The 18,292-nt window shown below is 45.9% G+C and overlaps 1 protein-coding gene across 1 annotated transcript in view; it reads left to right on the top strand.

The window, feature by feature from the left end:
• WDR49 (WD repeat domain 49) overlaps positions 1-17,327 on the top strand; it is a 139,111-nt gene extending 121,784 nt beyond the window's left edge. The window contains exons 17-19 of the mRNA XM_048505005.1: positions 2,249-2,358; positions 3,794-3,940; positions 17,151-17,327. Coding sequence (XP_048360962.1) covers positions 2,249-2,358; positions 3,794-3,940; positions 17,151-17,296 — 403 coding nt within the window. The 3' untranslated portion in view covers positions 17,297-17,327. The remainder of the gene's footprint in view (positions 1-2,248; positions 2,359-3,793; positions 3,941-17,150) is intronic.
• Positions 17,328-18,292: the final 965 nt, after the last annotated feature.

The raw sequence follows: 18,292 nt of genomic DNA, 5'->3' as shown, positions 1-18,292 counted from the left end.
GATGCCATGTTCTTCCACATCCCCTTTCACAATTCTCCTGCTGGCAACCTTAATACGGATCCTATTGATCGCATGTATGTTTGCAAGCCCACAGGGGTGAGGGAGGCAAATGGCATGGAGGATAAGGCTTAATTTCCCCTTCTCATTGTGTAGTGTCAATCTGATTCGGAGGGCTGTGAGCCAGCTATTTCAAAGGGAGCTCCATATATAGAATTCTGAGGGTCTTCCCTGCAGTCTTCTTAAATGTCTTCTCAAAGATAGTTGGCTAGCTAGTGGATGAAAGATTGGGTACACTAATCAATCACCCATCTTTTAACTGGTTGTTTACAGAATCAACATCTTTGAGGGATGTATAAAATAGCTTTAAAACCTAATAAAAAACTATCACTTTTTGTTAGAGGGTAAACCATCTTCAACTTTCTTTCCCTATTATAGTCATATACCAGAACCAAAAATACTCATATGTACCCAGGAATGGCAGCACTGCTGATAAAAACATCGGCCCTTAGAGACTGAAAGTACCCTCTAAAGTAGGCCAAAGGTGGCAATTGCCAGGATCCCAAATTTACTGGCATACAGACTGCAAGTAGTCTGATGACTGGTAATTGCAAATAAGAGACCTTGCCCCCTGTTCAATTATTTCTCTGGATGCCCATTGCCTTCCTTTACTGGATGAACCTTGCAATATATGGCAGCGTGGTTAATTGAACCTGTTCCTCTTAGATCTTAGAGGAAGAAGAGCTGGTTTTAACACCCAACTTTTCTCCCCTCTAAGGAGTCTCAAAATGACTTACAATCACCTTCCCTTCCCCTCCCCATAACAGACATCTTGTGAGGTAGGTGGGGCAGAGAGAGTTTTGAAAGAACTGTGAATGGCCCAAGGTCCCTCTGCAGGCTTCACGGGGAGGAGAGGAGGAAACAAACCAAGTTCCCAAATTAGAGTCCTCCGTTCATGTGGAGGAGAGGGGAATCAAATTCAGTGCTCCAGATTAGAGTCTGTCTCTCCTAATCACTATATCATGCTGACTCCTAGTCCAACACTCTGACCAGTACACAGTGGTGGGGTTCAAATAATTTAACAACCGGTTCCAGTGGTGGGATTCAAATAATGTAACAATTGGTTGTTTACAAGCACCATTTTAACAACTGGTTCTGCCAAAGTGGTGCGAACCTGCTGAATCCCACCCCTACCTGTACAACATGCTGGCTATGCAAAGTTACTCCACTCTACTCCATTGATTGAAATTGATTTTAGACTGGAAATTTTTTTAGCACAGGATTGCACTATAAATTACTATAGTCTGTCTCAGAAAAAGGTGTTAGTAAGGTTGTACATTCCTCTGCCACAGAACTCAACATGCCAGACCTTTGTTGTGGAACACTCCACTTGGGTCCTAGTTCTTACCTTGCCCTGCTCCTCCTCATCCGTTTAAAAGTTTGGCCCCTTCCGCACATGCAAAATAATGCACTTTCAATCCACGTCCGATGCACTTTGCAGCTGTGCGGAATAGCAGAATCCACTTTCAAACAATTGTGAAAGTGGATTGAAAGTGCATTATTCTGCATGTGCAGAAGGGGCCTTTGAAAGTAAATATACATTTTGGCATTCAAGGAACTATAGATGCTCTTGTATCAAAGTACCAATAATGTTCAATAATGCACAAAATAATGGTTTTGACAAAAGCAGCGTGTAGAAATGAATGATCATTCTCATTCGTTCAGGACTATATTCTAATGTGAAAGCGTGCAATTTTCTTGCGTGCAATCAACTGAGCATAGTAACATTTTTTTTCCTGAGACAGAGTATCATTGTGTTAATTCAAGACCGCTTCTTCAACAGTTAATAAGTCTGTAGTTTGATTTTTCTGTGTTTAGTGTGAATTATGACATGCAATACTGCATTGGATGCTCTATCACTGCATCCCAAGGGCTTCTGGCTGGCCATTATGAAGTAATTCACAACAATCAGAAATGGTGTTATAAAGTATGGTATCTGGTTGTTTCATTCAATTCATTCATTTGGCTTGTTCAGCCCAGTTGAATCAGTTGCGGTGTGTGGATAATGAACACCACTTCAAGGTAAATATCCCATTTGGTCTTGAATCCTACCACTCTTTACTATCCTATTTGCAGTAAACTGGGTTTTTTTTTCAAAAAAGGTGTGATCCTTTGTACACAAGAAAAGAAGGCAGAATCTCTCAGTGAAGCCAGAGAAGTGCCAGTTTTCAATTTGTTTATGTTCACCTAGGATGAATGTATGGGACAACACGATATTGGGAAAAAAGTATAAAGAGAAGCACAACTGGAAAGGAAGAAAATACACTCTCTGCAGCAAAACACCTGTGATAAAGCCAGCAGGTATGCAGTGTTTTCAACAAAATTTGCCGTCCTTGGCTGGAGTCCTTTGACCCAATAACCACACTACACTATTGGCTGGGGTAAATTATTTGGCCATACCCACCGTTTATTATACAATCAGAAGCGTGAGGCGCAGCATGGTATTTTGACCTGCTCTGGGACCTTGCTGCGGAGCTCCAGCGGGTGGTTGGCGTCTTACTGGAGCTTCGCTCTGCTGTGGAGCTCCACTGGGCAGCCGGCCTCTTGCGAGAGCTCCCCCTGATGTAATGCTCAGATGGATGGTCGGCTTCTTGCTGTAGCATTCCCTTCCAGCAGAGGAGGGGCAACTCCCTAGCTCCCCTCCCCTGGCCCTTTCAGATCAATACCCATGCGCCAAACCGAAAATGGCTATGACAAAGAAGCATGCATTTACAAAATCCAAAGCTCTATGGGGAGAGGTGGGCGGGCAAGTCGCTGGCTGGCCCAAGCACATGGCCGGCACAAAGGCTGGCCAGGACCTTTATAGGTTCAGGCCAGCCTCCTTTCCTGATGACGTCTCAGGGTAAGCGCCGCAACACCTGTCTGCCCTGCCCTGCCCTGCCATGGCTAAAAGCCCCCTTCCGCCCCTACCAAGGCTGAAGCTGGGGACTCCTTCCTGCCCATCCCAAGCAGCAACTGTGGCCCTGCTGATTCACAGCCACTCTTTAGTGATGCTTGGGGAATCCAATCGAGTTCTCCAGATTGGAGTCCACAGATTGGAGCAGCAGTGGTGTAGTGGTTAAGAGCAGGTGCATTCTAATCTGGAGGAACCGGGTTTGATTCCCTGCTCTGCCGCTTGAGCTGTGGGGGGTTATCTGGGGAATTCAGATTAGCCTGTACACTCCCACACACGCCGGCTGGGTGACCTTGGGCTAGTCACAGCTTCTCGGAGCTCTCTCAGCCCCACCTACCTCACAGGGTGTTTGTTGTGAGGGGGGAAGAGCAAGGAGATTGTAAGCCCCTTTGAGTCTCCTGCAGGAGAGAAAGGGGGGATATAAATCCAAACACTTCTTCTTCTTTTTCATGTGAAGGAATGGGGAATCAAACCTAGTTCCCCACATTAGAGTCTATTGCTCTTAACCGCTGACTCTCTCCATATAGCCATACAACTTATGTAAGCAACAGGTCTTCAACTTTCTTCTGGAAAGTTACCTTTTAATATAAATGAAGACTTTTAAAAAAAATACAGAGGATTATGAGCTCTTTCCTTGGCCATATGGCATGAAAAATGCAAGCGTCTCTCTGCGTTCGTATCTGTATTTACCCAGTTCTCTGAGTATTTCTCAACTGCACAAGTGGAATAGCATGATTAGGTGAGAAAAATTAACTTTGCTTCAGTTGCAATTGGGTTGATATGTGAAATGGTTTTCTGTATCTGAAATAATCCTCTGGTCTTGTTTTTCCTTTTTTTAAAAAGTTGTATATAGGTCATTAAACATTGAAGCCCTGAAGGAGACGACAGAAATGAAGAAGCTTGACTTTCTCCTGCACCCTGATAAATACTTTGGGGAAAAGTCAGGGGAGAAATGCTGGGAAGATTTAAAGCAGCCTACCCTTTCAGCTAGTAAGTAGACCTTCATTATATTCTCATTACTCTTGCTCTTGCTATGGAGAGGCAAAAATAAAGGTTACCAGCTTATCCATGTTAGAAGGAGGAAAGGTAATAGGAAACAGTAGAATTTATTTCTTGGCCACTAGCAGGCCCTCTGAAAAGGACACAAGTTAAAAGGAGCAAGAATCCCAAAGTTGTAAATAAAGTTTGTTGTGTTAAATCTATAGTTTTTCATGGCCAAACATTCCTACAAGCTGCAAGTTCAAGAATTAACTACAACTATTGTGAATACAGAGTAACTAAGATGAGGGGCACAGTAGCCTCAATAGCAGAATTTGAGATTTCCCCCAGACTTGTCGGGCCATTCCTGGAGCCCTGAATTACATACATATGTAAGTTCCATTAAGCCATTATCAACCTATGGCTACCTCATCAAGGTGCTTTAAAGGCAGGTGAGAAGCAGAGATGGTTTGCCATTACTTTCATCTGCAGAATCTTCCTTGGTGGCTTCCCATCCAAGTGCCAGCCCTGCTTACATGGGCGTAACGAGGCAGCCCTGAGCAAACTGTAGCCCTGGGCAAAACCTGAGTTGGATGCCCCCCCCCCCCCGCGGCCACTCCACCGCGACCAAAAATTTTTTGCACCAGGACATTGGTGCCTGCAGGGGGCGCGTTTTTGGATGTATCGGCACCAAAATTTCAGGGTATCATCTGGAAACTGTCCTTATGGTACCCCCAAAGTTTGGTGCAGTTTGGTTTAGGGGGCCGAAAGTTATGTACCCTCAAAGGGGGTGCCCCATCCCCCATTTTTTTCTAAGGAGATGGGGGCTACCCTTTTGAGGGTCCATAACTTTGGACCCCCTGAACCAAACTGCACCAAACTTGGGGGGTATCATAAGGACAGTCTCCTGATGATACGCTGAAATTTTGGTGCCGCTAGCCTAAAAACTGCACCCCCTGCAGGCCAAAAATGGAAAACCACTAAAAATACCCAAAAACGAACCCAGCATTTTCATGCCCCCCACAAGGTGATGCCCTGGGCAGCTGCCCACCTTGCCCAATGGGCATTATGCTAGTGCCTGCTTAACTGCTGAGATCTGATAAGGTTAGGCTATACTGTGTCATCTTTCCGTTAAGACCCTGCGCTGCACTGCATTTAAGTTGTATTGCCTTGGAAGGACCGGGTACAAAAGTGGGGGTGTCGTCCTTTGAGCTTCAGTTGACGACAGTGACTATGGCCCTTTCCCCACTTACCCTTGTCAGAGGGTTGCTGCACGCAATTCCCAGCGCATGCAATTCCTGGTGTGCGCCCTGGCTTCCCCATGACGCCGCGCAGAGTGCGGGGTCATAAAAAGGCGCCATTTGAAAAGGCGCCAGGAATTACGCACGCTGAGGGGGCGCGAGAAAGGCAGCGTCGGGGCGGCTGCATTCTCGCCACCCCTGAAGTGGGGAGTGCAGCTGGACCCTGCGCTATAGGAGAGTAGCACGGGGCTTAAGGTAAGTGGGGAAAGGGCTTATGAGGGCTTCTGGCAGCTCTAAATGAGGAGACTGGGTTAGAGTCAAGGTATCATGCAGATTTTACTGAAGCAATGACCAAAAAGAGAACTTAATGTACTTTTCCGGAGATGCTAAGTTGGTTTTCACCAGAGTCTCTCTCAGTGGTCCCAGCTTCCTGGGATCAGTGTTTCAGCCCATGATTGAACTTGAACTCACCTTCCAAATGAAGAAGAATATCAAAAGATGCTTTCAGCTATTGTAACTTCCTCTCATCTTGAAAGCGCTTGTTGTATTGGCTTGTTTTTTTCCTAAAGCTTACCTTTCCATTGAAGTTCCCCTTCTGAATCTTTCAGCTGCAGGGCAGTAGGCTGCCATAAAGCTCATCTTGAAGAAACAATCAATATTAGTTATTTGTTCCAATAATAATTTTGTGCTGTCAAGTCATCCGCAACTCAAGATGACCCCTGGACCACCAAGTTTTCAAGGCAAGAGAGGGGCAGAGATGGTTTGCCATTGACTTCCTTAGCATAGCAATCCTAGGCTCTGTGAGGGATTAAGAACATAAGAACATAAGAGCAAGCCAGCTGGATCAGACCAGAGTCCATCTAGTCCAGCTCCCTGCGACTCGCTGTGGCCCACCGGGTGCCTTTGGGATTAACTCTTTAGAGTCCGGCTTTGCCTTCTGCTGAAGTCCATCATGTCTTGTCTCGAAGATCCTTAGATCATCACACCTTTCAACCTTTTCTTCCTAGAAATTGTATCTTGTGCTTTCTATGCAAGTTGGTGCTCTGCTTTCTTTGTGCCAAGGGAAATTTCCCATACAGCATCAAGTCAATGGTCGATTCCACTTGGCCAATCAATCATGTGATACGTGCGCGAAATAACCAGGTTTCAGCAAGAACTCCCTACTGCCTGATCGCCGAACACAGATTCATCCCGATTCTGGCGCTCCCTCTCCCTCTTATTGCATGTTTTTTCAGAACCTGCATGAAAGTGCACCTTTAAAAAAAGCATGCGACGAATCCAGATCGGTGGAGAGGATCGGGGTTTGACTCTAGATTTGTTTTTCCCACCATAGGGAGTGACATGGAGCCTTCCAGCCAATCAGAGTGTTGTGGGCTGTAAGGGAAGCACGCACAGCCCTTTTTGCGTGCAGATAGGGTAGAGTTCGCTTTGGCAATTAACACATAACTCCGACTTGGAATAAATTGGGCCGCAGCCCATTTATTATAACATAACATAACATAATTCAACAGAAGCTGGGGAGCAAGAGGACCTCATCCTGCATCGGGCCAGCATCCCCCTGCTAAACCCGGCACCGTTGATCCATGATTATAAGGGATGGGACAAGAAGTGTGGATCCCCACCTACAGATTTAAACCCATTAAGTAGCACCCACTGGGGTGTCAGGCTGGATTGCGAGCACAGCGGCCTACCCCTTGAGCCATACCCCAGAAAGGCCCTCTTAGGGAGGCCTCCGACCGCGGAAAATCCGGCTCACAGGCTTGGTTTTCCATTAAAGGATGAGGTCCTCTGCCCCATACCGCTAGGCTGCGACAAATATATAGCAAACAATAAAAGCTTGACCACCTAGGGAGGGAGGATGGGGGATCTTTGATCCTTGGCCGAAGGAAGAGGCCGGGGCTTGCCTCATGCCAGCTTTTAAAGCAGGCACGCCCATCCCCCCTACATGTGACTCAGGCTCCCGTGAGTCATGCAGGGCTCGTGCGCTGCCGCGCCCCAACCCAGCCAGGAAGGGGTGGGCCAACTGTCTCCCTCCTGCCGCAACGGCGGCCCCCATCAAGTCTGGGGCCATTATTTTTTGTTTCGTGCCGGAGGAGGCTACGTTGAAACGTGGCTGCATGGAACATGATTTCTGTGCCAACTGTAAACTAAAATTACACTTTTGTGCCAGCGCAGCTGCATGGGTAAAGAGTACCGAAGGCATGCATAAGCATAGCTTAGCGCGAAAGACTGCTACCGTCCTATCTACGCATGTGTGTGGTGACGTAGCTGCACAAAAAAGTTTTAAAAAATTCCTGCCCCAGCACAGCACAACCTCCAATGAGGAAGAGGAAGAAAGAGCCGCTGAGCAGATCACATGTTCGATTGTGCGATCATGGGAATTGCTGCACTGTTTGAAAGCGTGATAGACATGGATGTCCGCATCACACACATGCTGCAGTGGGGAGGGTGAAACCGCAATGAAAAGGTGCCAATTCTTTTGAAACCTGGTTGTATCTAGATTTAATTTCTCAGTGGTGAAATGGCCAACATGAGGTTTACGAGAATGTGGGTTACACTGTACTGATAAAATATGTATTATTTAAGCACAGGATATTTTTTTCCCTTCTCCTTGAGGGATTGTGTTCCATGTGAGAAAATAAGGACAAACTCCATCCACAATAAGTTTTCCGTTTACTGTGGACAAACCTTCTGCTATACAAACAGTTCATAAAAATTATGAACAGGTGGCAAGTCTACTGTGTAATGGGTTTTGGCAAGGATAGGAGTACATAAAACAAAGCACAAGGGATATGTCTAGCATGCTTCATTCCCCCTGCCACATGGAATGGCTTTCTCTCCCTGCCCTGTTTTTCAGTGTGCAGGTAAATCAAAAGGTAGTGGCAAGGAACATATAAGGACAGCAGAAAAATGTTTGCTGGGCCACATTTAGCCTGTGGGTCCTATGCTACCACCTCCTGGATCAGATTTTTGTGACTTTCTTATTTTTACATTACCGTATATACTCGCGTATAAGTCGACTTTTTCAGCACATTTTTTGTGCTGAAAAAGCCCTCCTCAACTTATACGCAAGCCACCCGCAGCCGCAGCCACGTGTTGTCCACCTCACTTACTCAGTTATCTTTTTCTTTCCCTGCAGGCTCGGTTTCAGAGAAGCTGCAACTCTGGACAGCCTGTCTCTATCTTTCTTAAAAGGGCAATGCTCCAAAGATTGCTTAAGCAAGGAAACCCCAAAAGCAGGCGAATGCTCTGTCTGGCATTTCCTTGCTTGCAAGCAAGGAAACCCCAGAGCAGCCAAGGGCTGGGGCTGCTGTGGGGATCCAGGAGGCCGGGGGGGGAGCGATCTGGTGGGGAGCGGGCGCCCTGGCTCTTCTCTGCCCCCGCCTGCTTTGGAGTTACCACCCTAGACTTATACACGAGTCAATAAGTTTTCCCAGTTTTTGGTGGTAAAATTAGGTGCCTCGACTTATACACGGGTCAACTTATACACGAGTATATACGGTAGTTCTGTTCTAAATATAGGGAGAATTAACACTTGGAAATTGGGTCTGATCATGCCTGCTGGCCTTTCTGACTTGTGTTCTTTTGAAGCTGTTCATGTAGAGCTTATGCACATAGAAACCTTATGCATGTGGGCTCTGGATTGTTTGTACAAAGCCTACACAGGGAGCATGGGGTTTGCTTAAACATTTGGATGGTCAGGTGGAAATGCAAAGCCAGTCATGCCTCCATCTGTTAATTCTCCCCAAATTTAGAAGGTCCAAACTCAGATAGAGTCAAAGTAGTATAAAGTGGCTGAAGACCCAGTTTTTATTTTGTACAAGGTGACAGCATGTCAGAAATATAAATAAATCCATCCTAGGGGATCTCTATAGATTCTGGCTCCTTCCCCACATGCAGAATAATGCACTTTCAATCCACTTTCACAATTGTTTGCAAGTGGATTTTACAATTTCACACAGTAAAATCCAACTGCATAGTACATTGAAAGTGCATTGTTCTGCATGTGCAGAAGTGCCCTCAATAATTCACAGCGCAGGCCTGAAGACTGCTGTGGTGGTGGTGGTAGATGTAGCCCTGGTTGGACCCCTATGAGCATTTCAGAAGGGGGGGGACTTGTGCCCACCCCACAAGACAAAGACTGCATAGCAAGCAAGCTGGAGACTTTATCAAACACAGTAACCTCCCCCAACTCAGGAAGTGACACCTGATGATGTTCCTTTCAGTGGCACAGGCATAGCCAATCACTGCTTGTGTGTGCAGCTGATGCCCCGCAGTGCCTCTCCTCAGATTTCCCACTACTTGGGTGAGATGCTATGCCCAGAGCCTCCAACTTTTTTGAGCCTGTGGGCACCTTTGGAATTCTGACACAGGATGATGGGCGCAACCACAAAATGGCTGCTACAGGAATCAACAGCCGCAGGAGGTGGAGCCATACACACACACACACACACACACACACACACACACACACACACACACACACACGAAACCCAAGTACAGGGACAATGAGTGGAAATTCATAATTATATACTGGAAAAGAAAGAATAAAACCAAACACTTGGTGGCTGCTGCCTCTAAAACAAATTTATTTTAATCTGTGCAGCTAATCAGATCTGCAATGGCCAATCAGAAGCCCTCCTGGGCAAGAATTCCACAAACCCTGTCAAATCAAATACCTTTAATGGCATATAAATAGAACAAAAATATAATATCACAACCTTCCTGTTAACACAGTTTAGAACAATTTAAGATTACACCGTTTAAAAATTTGGCCACAGCTTCCAGCACCTTACAGCAATGACTGTTTAAAAGAAATATAACCTTCCATTTATCAGTTGTATGACATATAGTAGTCCTAATTATTTATGTAGCTTTGGCCCCAATTCACAATTCATACACAGATCCACTCAACCAAGTAGAGGGAAGCTAAAATAAATGGCTACAGGTAAGGGAAGGCCAATGTTCAGGATTTGCTCCTAAAGCGCTGTTCTATGTACAAATCCAAAAACCTGGTGACTGCATCGTTTGCATCACTACTGGAGCTGTCCAACAGAAAAGTAATCTTTTGCAAGTCAGATGCATACTCTTTTTTGAGTAGCAGAGGTGACAGGTATTTGACTCTGGGTCCTGTGTAAAGTGGACAATAAAGTAAGATATGATCTATAGAGTCTACACAGTGCCCGTTGCATATGCATAGCCTTTGGTGGTAAGGGGTTTTAGTGAATCTCCCCGTTGATACGGCTGATGGAAGGGCATTGCAACGGGCCAACATCATTGCTCTACGGAGCCTGGGCACGGTTATCTGGTGCAGGTACCGAGCCCCCCCGTTACCAGTGTAGGTGATACCCAGAGCTAAAGGAGAACAAGTCCTGGCAGCCTTTTCGAGTAGGATCTGATGTTCCTGGTCAAACAGCCTTCTCCGCCCCTTGCACAGCGACCCCAGAAAAGTTTCACTGGCATTGGGCTGGCTGGCAGTCCACACTATTGTTATTGAAGAGTCAACAGGTTACAAAGCGTGGCCGTGCCTGAAATGCGGGATGGAGGGGGGCCCGGCGAGGCCCATCTGCCCAGTCGTGGGCAGCCGGCTGGTGTCAGGGCAAGTTTGTGCTTGCACGCCCGTTTCACGCATGCGTAAACGACCGTTTGGCTCCAGGCCTGCTTTGTGCATGCACAAAGCGACGGAGCGCAGTGGCGTGACGTGCTTTCGCAAGAAGAGCACATCATCAGAGTGGGCCCAGGGCAGAGCCTATATAAGGCCCTGCCACATGGCCTAGGGCCCACTCTGCTTCCAGACGCTAAAGGTTTTCTGCCCACAACACTAACGTATCTCAGGAACAGGCTGGTATAGCCTCTGGTTGGCTTCCTAAACATATACTGAATATAATAATAGTATCCATTGCTAAATATTTACCCAGTAGGAATCTCATTTAACTGTAATCAGAATCAACATTCATTTTGGGAGCTATTTCACAATAGAATTACATTAGCCTTTGCTCACTATTCTGATTTTTGATGTACCTAATATAAAAGTAAGTAATTTTCATAATTTGCCACTTCTGCTATGCAGAACAAATATTCATTTTTTTTCACGCTTGAAGGGACCGTTCATTAACTACTGGTAGGCAGGAGGACATCATTCTCAGCCTTAGCACATATGACTCATCACAACACAGACGTGTTTATGTGCAGAGGCCCTTCAGAAACTTCAAAAGAACTCCTGTGTATGTGGGTCTGAAAAAACAAAACCATGGTGGTAGATGCATTCTTAAGCATCTGAAAAGCCACCTGCAATGCTTGGTGGCCTGTGTTTGGCCAGAGGTGCTTTAGGATCAGATCTTGAACAGGCGTTGTATAGATTGCTCACCAGAGGCCTGATCTGCTGCACAATTTTTTAAAAAATTGCTTTGGCGGCAGCTACCACCACATCACAAGGATCTTTTCTGCATGCCTGAAAATAAGCTGTGAGTATGGTAGCCAGAGGCGTAGCAAGGGGGGAAAGCGCCCAATGCACCGGTGGGTCCTCCGCCTCCTCCCCGGAACGCCCCCACCACGCCCCCAGAACACCCTCGCCAAACCCCCACAGGGGCGCGTGCCCGGTGCATCGCGCCCTCCATCCCCTTGGAGCTACGCCTGGGATGATAGCCGAAGAGTTGGTTTTTTATAACCCACCTTTTCTCTACTTTTAAGGAGTCTCAAAGCAGCTTACACTCACCTTCCCTTCCCTCCAACAGACACCTTGTCAGGTAGGTGGGGCTGAGAGAGTTCTGAGAGAACTGTGACCAACCCAAGGTCACCTGGCAGGCTTCATGTGGAGGAGCAGGGAAAACAAACCTGGTTCTTCAGATTAGAGTCTGCTGTTCTTAACCACTACACCATGCTGGCACACTGGTCGACTGTGTATGTGCAAGAAACTATTTTAAAACTGCATGTTCATTTCAAAAGACATTGTTTTTAATGTTTCTACCTCAAAGGCATGACCTCACCTCCTGATATTTTGTGGTTGGTTTTACCTCCTTCAGCCGCCATTTTGTATTTGTGCCCTTTACCCTGTGTCTGAATTCTAAAGGTGCCTGAGGCCTCAAAAAAAGTCACCATAGGGGAGACAACTCACCAATGTAACATGGGAGGACTGTTGAGGTTTGTAAGCAGTTCAGGCCAGAGAAGAAATGTGAAATGTGTTGGTGGTAAGCAAAACAGACTTTCTCTTCTCCATCCCAGTTTCCTGAAAGGAAGCTGGAACAAAAGTGGGGGAGGGGGAGCAGTGATGATGAAGTCTAGTGTAGAAAGTTGTCCTGGAGGCTGCTGTCCTGCATACTGTATTAACATCCATACAGCTAATTTACTCTGTATTGGGCTACCCTCAATGATGGGGTGGGCACCTGTTGTGGAAGTGGAACATTTAATAAGTTGGGTCCACTGAAAGAATGGTATGGAACACATGTTTTTGAAGTCTGCGTTTACTTACATGCTATTACAAGCAATCATTCTGTGCCTAGCCTCATGCCCCCTCATTTTTGTGTGGAGGTACAGCCACAGAGCCCTTTGGCGACCACTCACAGAACCATTTGGGGTGGTCGTATCAGTTCCTGCAACCCTTTATCTGGCCCTCTGTCAAGTGCCTTTGTTCATAAGGATTTTCCCTGGCCCTTGCTCTTTCTACTCATCTTCGTTTATCTCCTGTTGCTTCTGAAATTTCTGGCCACCACACCTTTTGATGCCTTTCCTTCTTCTTATTTGAATCTTCTCCGTTGCTGTCAAAGGTTATTCTGTTCATTCCACTCCCACAGGTACATCCCATGGAGACTTCCAGCAAACAAACCCCCCACCAGGTAGTTGTTCACTGGGCATGTTAAATAGGCACTTCTTTTCTCTCCTCAGGGAGGCTGAGGGAGGAGTGAGTGCTGAGACTCTGGAGTGGAGGAATGACCAAACTTCAATGCCCGGTGAACAGCATCCATGATGCCCACCAAAGCAAACTGTGGCAAAATAAGGGCTCGATACCGGCTTTGCAGAAACGTTCGGCGTAAAGTTAATGCATTTCCAAATGTTACTGGCGGCTGACTTGCTTCTGTTTCGGTACTCTCTGGCGATGCCGCTCTCGGACCAAGCTGTAAAAGAGTTGGCCCCCGCGACCTGAAGTTGATTGTGGTGGGCTTCGTGTGGCCTGGGAGGTAGGATCATTTCCAGGCATGTAGAAGGTTGTAGCTTCAACGCCCGGCGTCCAGCTGGCGACTCCGGTAGTAGGTGATAAAAGCACCACTCTGCCTGAGACACTGGTGAGTTGCTGCCAGCCCCGGTAATTCGCCACTGGCTTTCTACCGGACCAAAGCAAGTACTGATTCAGCATAAGGTGACCAGCTATGTCTTCATGAGATGCTGTTAATAAATTCGAATATGAGCCCACAAAGCCTGTATTGCATCCTTCCAAGACCATCTTGTAAGTGAAGCTGGTGAGGGAAAGTGCTGTCAAGTCAAGGACTTATGGCAATCCTGTAGGGCAGTGGTGGCAAACCTTTGGCACTCCAGATGTTATGGACTACAATTCCCAGCAGCCCCTTCCAGCATGGTCCATAACATCTGGAGTGCAAAAGGTTCGCCACCATGGCTGTAGGTTTTTCAAGGCAAGAGACCTTCAGAAATGTTCACCCCTGCCTGCCTTTGTGTAGTGACACTGGTCTTCCTTGGTGATCTCTCATCCAAATACTACACAGGGCTGATCATCATTAGCTTCTGAGATCTAACAAAACTGGGCTATTCTAGGGAACCTAATGTCATAAAAAGACCGTTTTCTTATCTCTCCATCAGCCCACCTCTGATGAAGAGGGGACAGCCATTTTGCTTTTCCAAGCTGAAGCAAATCGAGAATTAGACAGAAACCTCCCTGAGAAACAAAGAGAGAATTAAATGGGGAGTTTATGCTGATGATTCAGCATTGCTGAATGACAGCCCCACATGGCTCCAAAAGCAATTTAAAAAATTAAAATATAATCCTTTTTGAGGCCGGATCAATTCCCAGAGAGCTTTCTTGACTAGCCAGGTGCATGATCTCAGTTGGCAATAATGCTCACTTTTTTCCCTGCCGTTAATCTTGCCAGACTGCTGGATCTCTTCTTTCCCAGGAGCATTAGTTATAAAATGCTATTATTAAATTTATATGAAGCACTTCAGAAATTTCTCATTAATCTTCCCGAAACTCCTGTTTGGACATTGGACAAGATATAAAAAGTAGGTAAGCTTTCGTTTTAACTCTTTCAACAAGGAGTTAGCAGATGTTTAAATTTCAGAGAGCCCTTGCTTTTGACAGTCAGGGTAGAATTGCGTGAGATTCTGAAAATACTAGGAACAATTTCCCCCTAGGCTAGTTTTCTAATGTGAACTAGCTAGGTAGGCTGGCTGTTTGCCCCATAGGGGTAAATGGGGGCTTCATGGGGCTCTTTCAGATAAGGAAAAAGCACAGAAAAAGAGTCTTAACCCCCTCCTTTCCTATGCACAATGGGCCAAACTCGAATTGGCCACTCGCACGCCTGGATTTTTAAGGGGGAAAAAAGTGGTGGGAGCTCCATTCATACAACGCTCCTGAATACAAATTACGAATGTTACTATAAAATTAAACAATATATCTTAATAAAGGCCAGTGTTTGAAGGGTCTAGCTCAGGGGTCTGCAACCTGCGGCTCTCCAGATGTTCATGGACTACAAATCCCATCAGCCAATTGGCCATGGACTACAAATCCCATCAGCCAATTGGCCATGCTGGCAGGGGCTGATGGGATCTGTAGTCCATGGACATCTGGAGAGCCGCAGGTTGCAGACCTCTGGCCTAGCTGCTTATACCACGTTGCTAACAGAATGCAAAGCACCATAGTGAACATAGCAGGGGTCCTTACTCTTTCACATACCATTGGCTATTGTATGATCATTATGCAAGAGCAAACATTTGCAGTAGGGTTGGAGTATCCACGCAGGTGATCCAGTTGTTGCGAATGGCTGCTGTTAAGAGTGGCAGACTCTTATCTGGGTTTGTTTCCCTTCTCCTCCACATGAGACCTGTTGGGTGGCCTTGGGTTAGTCACTGTTCTTTCAGAACTCCCTCAGACCCACTTACCTCACAAGGCGTCTGTTGTGGGAAGAGGAAGGGAAAGGAGTTTGTGAGCTGCTTTGAGCCTCCTTGTGGTGGAGAAAAGTGGGGTATAACTCTAAACTCTTCTTCAATTCTTCTCTGTAGTGCAGTGTACTATGTAGTGCAGTACTACTCTGTAGTGCAGTACTATGCTCAGGGATGTGGGGATGCAGCTGTCCAAAGGGTTTAATTGTCCAGGATAAAGAGATGGAACAAGCACCTTTAGTATTTCCTTTTACCTTGTGGTTCATCTGAGACTGGATAGTGTTGCCCTCATTGTTGAGGCCAGACCACTGGGCTGCTAGGGTCCTCTTCTAGCTCTACTGTGGTACATTGTAACCATAGACATCAAAACATTCTATACAAATTCTGCAAGCAGAATTTGCTGGTTCTGCAATTCTATAAAAGTATGCATTTAAATGATACCAGCAATAAAAGCGACTGAAGCATTTTATTGCTATTGCCAACACCTGAACAGGCATAGTTCTTGTGGATCTATCTCAAGAGAATTTCTGTTGTGAGTGTATACGTATACAGTTGAGCAGCATTCTTATTTAGTTGTAAACTCCACCTGTAATGGTTTAATTTTCTTGTTTCTTGATGGAACGCTTTGCGGATAAGACCTGGTAGACCGTGAACAGTGGAGAAGGAATTAAAACCAATTAAAGGAGCTGCCTTGACAAAACAACAACATCCCAGAAATATTTCTCATTGTTCTCTTTCTGGCATGTTATGCTGCAGGTGGAATTGAAGGCCTGATTGTATCCAGAGCTCTTCATGTGTTCTGGTTTCCCCACACCAATGCATAGCGAAGGATGTGTTCTTTGAACATCCTGTGACTATGTAGAAATATTCTCTCTCTACTTGTGCAACTTAGCAAAATAGTACCGTCCTAATACTTTGATTCTTGGTGTTGGCTAAAGAGCTGCTTAATAGAGCCCCATAGTGCAGAGTGGTAAGCTACAGGATTGTAGTCAAAGTTCTGCTCACAACCTGAGTTCAATCCCGACAGAAGTCTGTTTCAGGTAGCCAGCTCAGCCTTCCATCCTTCTGGGGTTGGCAAAATGAGTACCCAGCTTGACTGGGGAAGGCGTTGGCAAAGCACCCTGTAAACAGTCTGCCCAGGAAACACCATGATGAGACATCACCTCATGGATCAGTAACGACCCAGCGCTTGCACAAGGAACTACCTTTATCTTTGTGGAGAGCTTCTTACCATGCATCAGTGATCACTCCTGTATCTAAAACTGCCTCAAACTGTAATGACTATACATAAGATCTCAGTTTCCACTGGAGAAGATCTCTCTGTTAAGAACGTACAAACATAAGAAGAGCCCAGCTGGATCATATCAGTGGTCCACCTGGCCCAGCATCCTGTCTCACATAGTGGCTAATCGGTTCCTCTGGAGATCCAGCAACAGGGCATAGAGGTCAAGGTTGCCTCCTGGCACTGGGATTAAGAGGTTGAGATTCCATTTCATTATGATGGCTAGCTACCATGGCTAAAGTGTAGACCTATTCTCTGTAAACTTTTAAAAGTTATGTATGCCTATGGCCATCACTACATCCTCTGGCAGTAAATTGCACAGTTTAACAATTCACTGTGCAAAGTCTGGCAGCCAACAGTAGATTGGGATGGGGGACAAACAAGGACATAGCGGGGTCATGGCTTATAGCACTGTGTGCTCTAAGGCAATCAGCAAGAAGCTTAGGTAATGGATCTTAAACCTGATGTTACTCCTGCATGCTTTTATAATGGGAGCATGATTCTTCAGAATGGTACTGCTGGGATTACCTGGTTGCTTCTGGGTCAGGGAAATATACTCAGTTTTCATAAAGGTTTGCTTCTTGTTCTGTAGCCCTGAAAGCTCCATTCAATGAAAAGAACTTATTCCCCAAAGAAATCCTGGATCGTGAAAAGAAATCAAGGCAGCTATGGGAAGAGATGAGCAACGAAGCCAGGATAAAAAATGGCAAAAAGCCAGGAAAATTGAAAGGAAAATGAAAATCTTCTTCAAAAGAAAAAGAAGAAGAAAACCAAGGTATGTACCAAGAACCCTGGACTGTGTGAGGCTGATTTTATCCCATGTCTATGGAGAAATGAGATAGGATTCAGAGGTCTTAGGAGGAACACACACACACAAACATATATACAGTGTAAGTGGCTTTATTCTAAATCAGGCCATTTTCCCATCAACACGGTATTGTTAGTAGTAGAGAATATCCAGAGACTCTGGTAGAGGTCTTTTGAGGAAATGCTGGGGATTGAACCTGGGGCATTCTGCTAAACCAGGGGTCTGCAACCTGTGGCTCTCCAGATGTTCATGGACTAATTGGCCATTCTGGCAGGGGCTGATGGGATTTGTATTCCATGAACATCTGGAGAGCCGCAGGTTGTAAACCAATGCTGTGCCACTGAACCACAACTTCTGCATGACTAAACGGAGAAATAAAAATGCACAACCCAATAATTATCATCATGCAGAAATTCTGCAGATATATACTGGAGCTACTACATCAGGGGTAGGGAACCTGCAGCTCTCCAGATGTTCAGGAACTACAATTCCCATCAGTACCTCACGCCAGCATTACGTTGGTAGGGGCCAATTGGAATAGTTCCCGGAACATGCTGGTAGGAACTGATGAGATGTAGTTCTAGGGAATTGTAGTTCCTGAACATCTGAGACGCAGGTTCCTACCCCTGGTACTATCTACCCCCGTACAATTACCTATGTATCTGTAGCTTGTCTAGGAACAATTCCCAGTGTATTGATGGCAGTCTTCAACTATTGAAAAGAAGGTCAAAAAGCAGAAAAAGAGCACGGGTCCACTTTTTCCATGGAGAAGGAAAGGATCGCCAGCAATGGCCTGCCGTAACATCAACAATTTTCCAGTTGTCAGTCTTCAGGCAACTATTTCCACATTGGCTTGTCCACTGAGGCTTGAACTAGCTGGTTCTATGGTTACCTCAGCAAGTTCACCCTGCCAGTGGCAGTACTTT

This window comes from Sphaerodactylus townsendi, linkage group LG08 (genome assembly GCF_021028975.2).
Source record: "Sphaerodactylus townsendi isolate TG3544 linkage group LG08, MPM_Stown_v2.3, whole genome shotgun sequence".
Classification (NCBI taxonomy): domain Eukaryota; kingdom Metazoa; phylum Chordata; class Lepidosauria; order Squamata; family Sphaerodactylidae; genus Sphaerodactylus; species Sphaerodactylus townsendi.
The sequence above is the reverse complement of the archived record's forward strand: the minus strand, read 5'-3'. Positions and strand labels throughout refer to the sequence as shown.